The sequence below is a fragment of the Zingiber officinale genome, chromosome 8A (assembly GCF_018446385.1).
Source record: "Zingiber officinale cultivar Zhangliang chromosome 8A, Zo_v1.1, whole genome shotgun sequence".
Taxonomy (NCBI): Eukaryota; Viridiplantae; Streptophyta; class Magnoliopsida; order Zingiberales; family Zingiberaceae; genus Zingiber; species Zingiber officinale.
The window spans coordinates 29175592-29187848 of record NC_056000.1 but is presented as its reverse complement, the minus strand read 5'-3'; the positions used below and the strand labels follow the sequence as shown (position 1 = coordinate 29187848).

At 36.6% G+C, this 12257-nt stretch overlaps 1 protein-coding gene across 5 annotated transcripts in view; it reads left to right on the top strand.

Annotated features, from left to right (window-relative positions):
• The window catches only part of LOC122008236 (ABC transporter D family member 1-like), a 40586-nt gene that overhangs the window by 13740 nt on the left and 14589 nt on the right, over positions 1-12257 (top strand). For all 5 annotated transcript variants that reach the window (XM_042563892.1, XM_042563891.1, XM_042563890.1 and 2 more), the window contains exons 14-18: positions 69-177; positions 1655-1745; positions 11107-11231; positions 11341-11490; positions 11609-11681. In XM_042563892.1, the coding sequence (XP_042419826.1) occupies positions 69-177; positions 1655-1745; positions 11107-11231; positions 11341-11490; positions 11609-11681 (548 nt within the window). The remainder of the gene's footprint in view (positions 1-68; positions 178-1654; positions 1746-11106; positions 11232-11340; positions 11491-11608; positions 11682-12257) is intronic.

The window sequence follows — 12257 nt, the reverse complement described above, 5'->3', positions numbered from 1 at the left end:
TATGATTATGTGACTTAATTTCTCAGTCCATAAACAAGTTCTCTTTATATCTGGAATTAACTTTACAGGGACCACCGTAAAATATGTCCTAGAACAGGACAAATCAGCCTTTATTCGATTGGTTGGTGTAAGTGTTCTTCAAAGTGCCGCTAATTCTCTTCTTGCACCCACGTTAAGGTATATCTTTCACTTGTAACTATGTACTTCAAGTACTAAATTAATCTTTTAACTAATAATTCAGAGATTTTGTCTCATTCTCACTGATTATCTAGTAGTGATTGGTTGTAGCTTAACAATATGATAAAACAAGAGAAAATAAATTAAGTTGGTATGGGTATGTTACAAGACAACCAATGCATTATATAATTAGACAAGTTAAATCAATTAAAGTTAAGGTATCATGGTTAAAATGAAGAGCAAAAAAATTATATTTAATGTTATTACAATCTAAAAGTGAGTTAAAAATCTGGATATTGCATCTAAATCAATTAGAGTTAAGATATGATGGTTAAAATGAAGACCAACGAAAATTATATCGCTACTGGTATACCCTTGTTGTTGAATTGAATGTCGGGATAGGTTCATATTGCCTATTTCAAATCGATTTAAAAGAATGGTTGTTGCTGCTGCTATTGTGTTTCATTATCATAGAATTGGATCTTTGAAAAAATTCTTTGCATAACAACTCTCCTTCCAACTAGCATGCTTGTTTAAATTTTTTGTTACCTGTGTTGTAGTATTATTTAAGTTGAATTAATGGGATTGACAGATATAATTCTAGCATTGTATATTTTTATTACTTTCTGGAATTAGTTATTATTTCTGTGAATACTATTCTGTAATTGTAAGTTGGACTAGTTAGGAGGCCAGAGATAAGTGAATGGAGCTTCTATAATGATGTGATATATGGTTTGCTATAAAGGCAATATCTTGGTAATTACACACATTTGTGGGTTGTGTTAATAGTCTTAGTACTTTTCATACTGTCGCATTCGAAAATCACATGTTGAGTGGATATATCCCATATACTATAAAGTTTTGTGTTTGGGTTTAAGTTTTTAGTGTACTATTCAAGAAATGCAAATGATTCATCACATAAACACTGATGTTATGGTTCGGAGTATTCCCAGGAATTTGCTTCTTGCAATGGAATACTGAACAAACTTTTGCTATTTAATCTTCCATATTCATTGTTTCTCTACGTTTCTTCCTTTTTAAAATTAAATCAGTAGTTTTCAATTATCTGCATAATTGCATCTATGTCGTGTGATCAAATTTTCACTTCTCTCCTAACCTTGTGCATTAGTGTATTCAAATGTTCACTCATCTGTATCTATTGGCCATTTGTCACAGTGTGCACTTGTATGCTTTACTTTCTACATGAGTTTGATCACTCATTAATTGTGCATCATAGATACTTGACCTGTAATGATCAGTGATATATAATTTATATCATATGCAATTCCTTGTGTACTCTTCCATCATCTAGTTTCTTTTATTTTATTCACCGTAGTTTTGCATAGATTTAATTTGTTTGCTTTCATAACTTTGCAACAACTTTCTTTCTGAAAAATAACTTTGCAACTATTTGAATCGAATGGATAATTCTGTTAAGCTCTTGAAGTGCTAAATTTAGTTTTGACTTTTTCAATAGGCATTTAACTGTGAGGCTTGCCCTTGGATGGAGAATATGTTTAACCCAGCATTTATTGAAAAATTATCTGAAGGGAAATGCTTTTTACAAGGTAATCCACCCTCTTACTACTTGACTATCACGAGTTTACTTGCCTTTGGGATTTCAAGAGACCTTAAAGTCTCTTTGAATAGAAGTGACTATTTTGAGAAGAAATTGTTTGTGTTTGGCTTGCCATTAAGTGTTAATTATGTGATGTAAAAATGATCCCCCCAAAAATCAAACTAGATCAACACTAATACTCCATAGTCTTAACACGTCTAATTCACATACTCATGAAGTTGGCCAAAAGGAGGTAAAATAATGTCCATTCCATGTGATAAAATCTCAAGCCCTGCACACCGAGACATGGCACAACATTGAAACTAGCACCACTATCTCTTGACTTCTTGATCCATCTTCTGAGCGACTTTGAAAGAAGTTTTAGCATTGACACCACACCACTATTCCTGATGTCCTCAGCCTTACTATTTGTAGGGTGAAACCCTAATTCATCAGCTTTGTGATCTCATCAAGGTCCTCCATGCAATAGAACAACCTTCAAAGCCTTCAAAATAGGACAGATGTCAAGGCTTCTCTAGTGTCAACAATGCCACTTGTGTTGTTGACATGGGTGACACATCATGAAACAGTCTCCGAAACTCCAGCTCTGAATGACATTTTATACCTTGGTCTATTCAAGAATATTTTGTAGAACAATTGTTGTGATGGTGGTAGTTACACCTTGTTTGTGTATGATCGAAAAGAACGCTAGAAAGGGGAGGGGTGAATAGCGATCACGAAAATCGATAGCGAATTAATCGAAGTATGCAGCGGAAGAAAAAAATGAACTAATGCTAACAAACCGAGTTTTACTTGGTTCAGATCCTTCGACGACTCCTACTCCAAGGTCTGCACTCGTCGAGTGCTTTCGTTGGGCAATCCACTAACAGTTCGCAAAAGATTACAGGAGTTAAGTACAAGAACTGGAAAAAGTTACCAACAACAACAATAGAATTGAAAAGTCTTGGTCGCCGGTTGTCGATGGAGCATAGCAGCGTTGCAGGAGCCTTTTCGCACCAAGCAAGAAGAAAATTTGTAGTAGTTGTTGTTTTGAAGCTCTGGGTCGAAGGTCTTTATATAGGTCCATTTCGGGCGGCTGGAACCCCTCCGAGCGCTTGGACCACATGGCTCAGCCAACCGACGCGCTCCACGTCAGCTTGTGGATGAAGTTTCGACTCCGGGCGCCTAGACCGACTCCGGGCGCCTAGACCGCCTGGGCGCCTGCGGCCCGCCTGGGTGAGCTTGGTCCGGGCGCTCGGACCCCTTTTCTTCAGCAGCTTTCTCCCGCAAAAAAGGTTAGTCCTCGGCAATCGAAAAATAGATTTTTTCCTACAAAATAGAGTTAGCACAACATAATAGAATATGAGTAGTAATTAGATCCTGTCTCCCCGAGATCAGGATCTAGTCAAGGTTTCAGCTCAGGTTTCCCAAATGGATCTAAGTTGGACCGACGCCTACAGTTCCCTCAACGGGGAGCGCATCCTCACTAGATCTCTCCTCTAGTTGCTTACCTTTACTTATCACTTGCAGTCATTCGACTTGCCTCTGACTTCCCGTCAGTTGTCAGGTCCGCAGACCCAATTGGACTTCGGCCGGTTGTCAGGTCCCGCGGACCCAACTGGACTTCCCGCTAGATATCGGGCCCCGCGGACCTATCTGAACTTCACACCAGCTATCGGGTCCCGCAGACCTAGCTGGATTTCCCACCAGCTATCGGCCCCACGAACCTAGTTGGATTTCAGCCTGGTGTCAGGTCCTTCAGACTAGTCAACTCCTACATACTTGGTAGAAACATTAGCCAAACAATCCAACTAACTTTAACTTATTTGTCATACATCAAAACCAGACTGTTAGTGCAACCTGCACCAACAATCTCCCCCTTTTTGATGTAATGACAACCTGAGTTAAAATTAGAGAAAGCAATGCAATAAAGCAATAAAGCATAAAGTGATTTAAAAGTGAGTTCAATTTTCCTAACTTATTTTTTTAAAAGTGAGTTCAATTTTCCTAACTTAATCCACTATCCTCCTCCTTTGGCATACATAAAAAAAACCTCCTTTGGCATACATAAAAAAATTAAGGCATAATGCATAAAAAAATAGGAACAATATTGCAAGCAGAGATCTTTAAACAAGTTTCAAAGAATTATGGCAATGTAAGGAATTTTGAACATTAATTACTTTAAATAATTAGGGTTTAATTGGAGGGAGGAATAAATATTTTGAGAAATTTGCAAGTAAGATTTTTAAAAGTAATAACTTTCAAAAAAATATTTTAAAGTTGTTTGCCAAAATGATTTAAAAAAATTCAAAGTTTTCTAAGTAAAAAATTTTGGAAAGAAATGTTTAAGTAAAAGGAAGTTAAAGCAAAACTTCTAAGGAGGTATGTATATAAGAGCATTGTTGAAGTAAATGTTTAAAATAACTTCTTTTTTAAAAAAAATTCAATGTGGAATATATTTTCAAAATATTCTAAAAGTATTTTTCAAAACATTTTCCAAAGAGAGATGTTTAAAAAAAAATAGAGAGAGATCATTTTTAGAAATCATTTTTAACTTATATAAGTAAATTCTCCCCCTTAATTTGATAACATAGTGAGATCAATCAATATGTAATAAGCAATAGCAAGTCAAATTACTAAAGTGAAATGGGCTAAAGAGAGATGAAATACTAGTAATTGAAATGAAAGTAAAGTCACATCAAATCAATATGTACAAGCAAAAAAAAAAAAAACAATCAAGGACTGTACTACTACGAAGCCGAGGAAGACGGACCGGAATCCCAGGAGCACAAGAAGTCCATCAACTCAGTATGACGAGTCTGGTTCTCCTCTCGAGAACTAGACATGTCCCGTCGAAGATCGGAGACCTCCTGTCGAAGACTCGTCATGGCAGCTTTAAGTCCGGTAACTCAGTCGTCTAACGTACGAGGGACTTGAGGTGCCGGTGTCGGTGCCCCAAAGAGATAAGCAACGTACGCATCTAGCTCTGTCTCCTTATCTGAAGCTGGATCAAGCTGATCCTGGGCCTCAGGATCAGGCTGGGGCAGGGCAGTTGGATCGGGCTAGTGTTGTGCCGCTCTCCTCCAGGACAGGACATCCTCATCATCTATATGTACATCCCCTAAGGAGAAGTTCCTAGGACTTACCATGTCAAACTCATTTAGGGCTCTAACATCACCTACGATGACATCAACGTCCAATGAGGCAATGTTTGCGGTCAAAATATGACAATAAGGTATGTGGACCCGCCGACTAGTGGCAATACTAGCCTAATAGAGGATTGTCTGAAATATATGCAAACTAATGTCTATATCTAATCTATGACATAATGCATAAAGGAGAAAGGAATGAAAAGGACGCATCATCGCTACGTCGCGAGTGGTCAGGGGAAAAATGCATGTAACTAGGACTCGATAGAGGATATAGTCCTGGACTCTAAGGGTAACTGATCTAAATAGGGTCACAGTCGGTACATGCTGACCCCAAAAAAATACGAATAGATCGTATCAAGTGTGATATGTGAGTAGGGATCACCAAATGGTAGATCTCGAGGAGGTTAGCACTGGAAGGGACATGCGGATGGACGTAATCCGAAAAAGTCACGAATAATAGTGGGAGATAAGGTCATATCTGTACCGGCAACCCTAGTAAGGTAAAATCATCGACTCTAACTAGGTTGTTATACAACTTAGCAGACAGACCTATGTTAACTGAACTGGAACAATAAACTAATCGATGCAAGCTGTAATAATCAATAATTTCTATGGGTGGAATACATGATCGCATGAAAAATTGTCTATTTAAAAGTCTAGAAGGTATAGGAACATAAATGGTAGAGGAAAATCTATCCCTAAGTTCATCAGTGGGGAATCTATGGTTTGTACTAACGGTCGAGGGGCCAGCATCAGAACGGGATCGTTTCCTAATTAACAAATAATAGCCTAAAAATGAAATTCTAAGCAAAAAAAAAAAAATTAAAGTTTAAGGTTAAAAACAATTTACCGAGGCATAGGGAATATTTATAAAAGAACTAACGATTTCGGTTGATCCGCAACGCACGACTTGATAACCGAAGTAAGAAAGTTTTAGGAAAAAATATTTTCCCTTTTCTTGCTTTTGCTCGTAAAACCCGGTGAGAGGCTTTTTGCAAAAGAGAAAAGGATGAGGGGCAAAGGTTGGGGGCGCCCCTACCCCCTTTTATAGGGCATTCCGAGGGCTTGGGCGCCTGGATTTGGGCGTGGTGCGGGGCACCCAGTTCCAAATACCAAGGGCGGGCGCCACTGGTTTTGTGCTCCCATTCGTGGTTTTTCATTTATTTATTTATTTATTTTTATTTCTTATTTATTTATTATATATATATATTTAAATTAATTAGTTAGGGGTTTAGTTTTAGGATCTATTTAATTTAAAATTTATTAAGTTAAAAATTAATTTAAATGACATTGATTCAAGTTAAATTGTTTAATTAATTTTTATTTGGTGAACTTGGAAAATTAAGTAAAGAAGATGATTAAGTTAAAATGGTTAATTTAGTTGTTAAGGTTAAGGATTTTAATTGAGAGTTTTAATAGATTAATTAATTTGTTAAATAAGTTAAGAGATAATTAGGTTAGGTCAATTCTTTAATTTAGGTTAACAATTAAGTAGATTTATAGAATTGATTAAATTAAATAAGTTGTGTAAGTTATAAGTTAATTTCAAGTTGTGAAATTAAGTTAAAACTTAAGTTAATTAACGTAGATTAATTTTGATGATTAATTAGCTTAAGAAGTTAATTAATGATTAACTTAAGAAAAAGTATGAATTTGATTAATGGTTAATTAAATTGATTAACTTGAGGATTAATTAATTCAAGTTTAAAGGTTATTTTGAGTTAATTATATTAATTAATTAATTGAAGATTAATTTAAGTTAGTAATTAAGTTAAAGATTAAGTTAACATGGGCTAGAAGACTAATTGAGATAAAAATTTAAGAATGGTAGTAATAAAAACTTAGTTAAAACTATTCATCTATCATTGGTTCTTAACTGTCTAACCCTTGGTTACTAATTAACTATCAGAAGATAACAATGTTTACCTGGTTAGTCAAATCAAGTATTTATGTCCAATTAGATATTTACTGAAAAAGGATTACTTGATTTCATCAATATTCTGTTGTATTTTTCGCCCAGACTTGTGTTGATGCATATGAGCATCTGAAGTTCAGGAAAAATGCCTACACATCTCACACCATTCTGTGTTTATACATACACAATCAGGGTAACTTAGTATGTTTGTGAGATGCTCAATTTCTAGATCTATAAGATCATGCTTTCTGGGGGTTTGATTTAGGCTAAAGCCAAAACAAATTTTTGGAAAACTAATGAAATAGGAAATTTTTAGAAAATATAAGTACATAAATTTTCCTAGAATTTTAAAAATTATCCAAATAAATATCCTCCCCTTAATCTAAGATTTTTCAGACACAAGCAATATCTTTAAACTTATTTGCACAAAATATCAATGAATTAATTATTTTGATTTTAGTTTAATTATTAACTTACTTTTAAATTATCCTATTCATCTCACCAGTCTAAATTTTCAAACAAGAGGGATCCTATGATTTTGTAAGATGAGTTAAATTGAATTTCAGGGTTTGGTTTAACTTTGTGTTAGAGAAAAATGAAAATATTAAGACTGAATTAGTGTTGCACCAATTCAGAGTAGTTTGCAACGAAAAAAAATTATCCAAAGAGGTAATTGTACCAATTTGGATTATATCGAAAAAACAAAAAACAAAAAAGATGAAAAAAGAAAAAAAAATTATCACCCCCTTTGCCTGATTGGTGGTTGCACCAAATCCGAGCGGTACATGCTCTGATACCACTTATAGGATCGAAAAGAACGTTATAGGGTGAATAGCGATCGTAAAAATCGATAGCGAATTAATCGAAGTACGCAGCGGAAGAAAAAAATGAACCAATGCTAACAAACCGAGTTTTACTTGGTTCGGAGCTTTCGACGACTCCTACTCCAAGGCCCGCACTCATCGAGTGCTTTCGTTGGACAATCCACTAACAGTTCGTAAAAGATTACAGGAGCTAAGTACAAGAACTGGAAAAAGTTACCAACAACAACAATAGAATTGAAAAGTCTTGGTTGCCGGTTGTCGGTGGAGAGTAGCAGCGTTGCGGGAGCCTTTTCGGAGTACCGAGCATGAAGAAAACTTGTAGTTGTTGTTTGAAGCTCTGGGTCGAAGGCCTTTATATAGGTCCATTCAGGGCGCCTGGAAACCCTCTGGACGCTTGGACTACGTGGCTCGGCCAATCGACATGCTCCACGTCAGCTTGTGGATGAAGTTTCGGGTTCGAGCACCTACGGCCCGCCAAGGTGAGCTTGGTTCGGGCGCCCGGAGCCCTTTTCTTCAGCAGCTTTCCCCTGCAGAAAAGGTTAGTCCTGGACAACCTAAAAATAAATTTTTCCCTGCAAAACAGAGTTAGCACAATATATGAGTAGTAATTAGATCCTGTCTCCTCGAGACCACAATCTAGTCAAGGTCTCAGCTCAGGTTTCTTAAATGGACCTAAGCTGGATCGACGCCTATAGTTTCCTCGACGGGAGCGCGTTCTCACTAGATCTCTCCTCCAGTTGCTAACCTTTACTTATCACTTGCAGTCACTCGACTTGCCTCTGACCCATCAGGTCTTCCCGTCAGTTGTCAGGTCCGCAGACCCAACTCCAGTTGTCAAGTCCCACGGACCTAACCGGACTTCCCGCTAGATATCAGGCCCCGCGGACCTATCTAAACTTCGCACCAGCTATCAGGTCCCGCAGACTTAGCTGGATTTCCCACCAGCTATCGGGCCCTACGGAGCTAGCTGGATTTCAGCTTGGTGTCAGGTCCTTCAGACCAGTCAACTCGTGCACATTTGGTAGAAGCATTAGACAAATAACTCATCTAACTTTAACCCATTTGTCGTACATCAAAATAAGACGGTTAGTGCAACCTGCATGCTCATATGTTTTAATTGGTGATGGGTTGTAAATTCTATGAAAATTTGCCACATGAATTGACTGATTCTGATTGCTTAGAAGTCATGATTAGATGAAAATAAGAGATCAGAAGACAGGAAAGTGTTAAGAAAAGATGTAAATGCTTGTTGACCACGCTGGGAAATTTGGGAAACCTCCAGTTCTTTACTGCTAGCTAGCGCTATTGAATTAATAACATTCATAAAGAGGAGAATGGTTAATCTGGATTTTTCTAATAGGAAAATGATTTTAAAAGGTAGGACATATTTTGGCATAGTATAAAAAATATAATACTTTGCATTTCTGTGAAGGTCTTGTTTGGTAAAGCATCAGAGAGGGTGAAATCGTATTGGGGGAATTGTTAGGATAAGATTATCCGAGGTGTCCCCTCTAACATGTATCTGGATTAATCTTATTTTAAATTTACAATTACATTCATGGTGAATGCATATTCATAGCTAGGTCCCTACAATTACGTGTAAGTCTCTAACACTTCCCTTTAGGTTGGTTCAATAATATTGAAAAGACAACTTGTTTCAAATGTATTTCACTCTAAGGTTGTGTTTGCTCTAATGAAATTGAGTGGAAAAAGGAAATTGTGCCAATTCCTTGCATCTAATTTGGATCCAAATCACTCTTCTTATTCTCTGTCGAAGAAGTATGGTAAATAAGGGAATGAAATTCATTTTTTTTCCTTTTCCTTTCCTTTCTTCTATGAGAGAATAAACACACCATAAACCTACTTAAGGATTTAGTCAATAAACATAAACATTCTAAGTGCTAACTGATCATTGGAACTCACAATCTTCATAAATTGCAACTTTTCTCCAAGGAACTGGTAATCAATTTGTATATATCATATATGTAGTCCTCTCATGAAATACTTGATTTGAGCTAATGTGTGTCGCAGCTCGATTGTCATGGAACAACTTCATTGGCTCGACTGGAATGTTACCCAACTCAGCTACAGTTTGAGGGGAAGACAAGGAGTGGGTTCCATGGAAATGAGTATATTCAAAGAACTTAAGATCAGTACAAATAAAATCACACAGTAAAAATAAAAACACACTGATTCTTTGCAGTAGCAATGATAAGTCTTGAGTATGATAGTAGCCAAGGGACACAAACTCAATAGACCGGGGAGAGAGTTTGTCTGCGCCTAGAGATCGGAGATCAGCAAACTAAGTGCAACCAAATACACACGGGAAAGACGATAAAGTATCATAAGGAAAAGGAATAGGGTACATGGTGATGTAGAATTGAGGATGTCTACAATTTATAAGGTAGCATGCAGTAGAAACTGCATCGTTGCAGAGCTTCAAAGGGACTCGCATATGAAGTAACAAAGTGCAAGTTGTCTCAAAGTTTATATTCTTTCTCTCAGTGACATCATTCTTTTGAAGTGTGGGAATAAAGCAACTCTTCAAAGGAACCATAGGTAGAGAGGACAAGCTGGAAGTCATATGAGAAATATTTTTTTTAGTAGTATCACTTATAAGAATTTTTTAATGGACATGCCAAATTCGAATTTTTTGTCTCATTGTAAAGAGAATAAAACATAGAATAATTCTGCCATTCTCTTTCACTAAGAATGGTCATTCCATTTTATAATAATCATCAGTGAATATCAGAATGTACATTGTTGAGGTATTTTCTAATTGACAAGGATCGTTAAGGTGTTGGAGTACTAATGTAACCCTTTTGCAGCCCTTGTACTAGTCTTGTTGTGAGCCTGTGGCTAAGCAGTAGAAGATGTAGGATAAGTCTCGCAGCCAGGTGGATAATCGCTGTCTGCCTATTCTGCTTCCCATGAGCCTCTTGGAGTTGTGCTCTCTTCTACATGCCTGACTTGTCCCTTTTCTTTTTTCATTTCTGACCATGTCCATCTAATCTAGTGAGCAATAGACCTGTCATTCACTCAGTCTACAGGTCAAGGCCTACTGCTACTATATTTGTTGTTTAGTCTGTGCACGAAACCTTTTAAGAGTTCTTTTCATTTGTCCTCATCCCTCTTCGAAGTTCCCTTGAAGCCATTATCCTTATCTCATGGACAGCAGCAGTTAGAGTATAATGTTGTCAATTTGATGAGGTCACATCAGTTGGCTGAGGTTCTGCACAGTGATAGTAGGATAGATGGTGTATGTTGAAAGCCTACATATCATAGGTGAAATTAATCTCTCGAAGATAATTCATTTTATTAATTGGAAGATAAAAGAAACAAAGGGGTTAGGTCTCTTTAAATCAACATTGAATTTGTTCTCCTTAAAATTAAATTAAAAAAATCAAAATGCCAGGTTGAAAATGTACATTTTGTGGAATGCTTCAGCTGTGTGATCTCATCAGGTAGCCTTTATTCCAGGTGTTCCAAATGTCTAGTAAACATATTGATGCAGATCAGAGGATAACCCAAGATGTTGAGAAATTGGCATCTGATCTCTCAGGACTGGTTACTGGAATGGTAAAGCCATGTGTAGACATTCTTTGGTAAGTCATTTGGTTGTGAAGTAGCTTGTCTGTAAACTTTATTGCTACCCAAGAATTATTATGAATAATTAATGTAAATCTGTGTCTGCTGGCAATGCTTGAAACAAAGGTTCACATGGAGGATGAAACTCTTAAGTGGATGGAGGGGAGTTACTATATTATATGCCTATATGATTCTTGGTTTGGGATTCCTAAGGGGCATTGCTCCTGAATTTGGTGCCCTATCAAGTAGGGAACAACAGCTTGATGGGGCTTTTAGGTAAAAGTTTTACACTCCTGGTCAATGAGGTTCTTTACTTTTTATATCTCATGTTTTGTAATTTACAATTTTAGTTCTTCAAATTACTTTCATTATCAAGCATTTCTCTTTTTCCTAGGTATATGCATGCAAGACTGCGCACACATGCAGAGTCCATTGCTTTCTTTGGTGGTGGCTCACGGGAGAAAGTCGTGAGTTTAATATATTTCTCCTATTAGTTTAATGCCAAGATGAAACTTGCTTCTTCATTTTATCCTTAATGCATTTTCCATATTGGTATCAATTTTCATTGCCTGCACATAGGTGTTCAGATTTCTCATGGTTTCTCTATTTCATTCTTTTGGTGATTTTCTACTCTTCTTCCACCTTGTTAATTTGAAAAGGCTAGAGGCTTCTTACTGTATGATCAAATGATTGAAAACACTGAATTGGATGCTTGCACTCTGTTGTATACCAACTCCATGCTTTGTTAGGTTTGCAACATTTCTATTCGAGTGCAATTGTTGAGCTTCAAACTGATTTTCAAGAAAAATGGAAGAGGATACCCCTCCCAAGTTAGATTAACAATAAGATAAATAGAAAAAGGATTCCAATAGGTTTTAACTACAATGCATTATAACCATAAAAAAGCATAAGGATGCAATATAAAATTATGGTGATTTCCATTCTTTTGTTGCATCAATATGGCATGTGAAAACCATTTGGACTGATTGAAATTCCTGCTTCCTTAATTGACTATTTCTCCCTTTCCAGATTGACCATGCTAA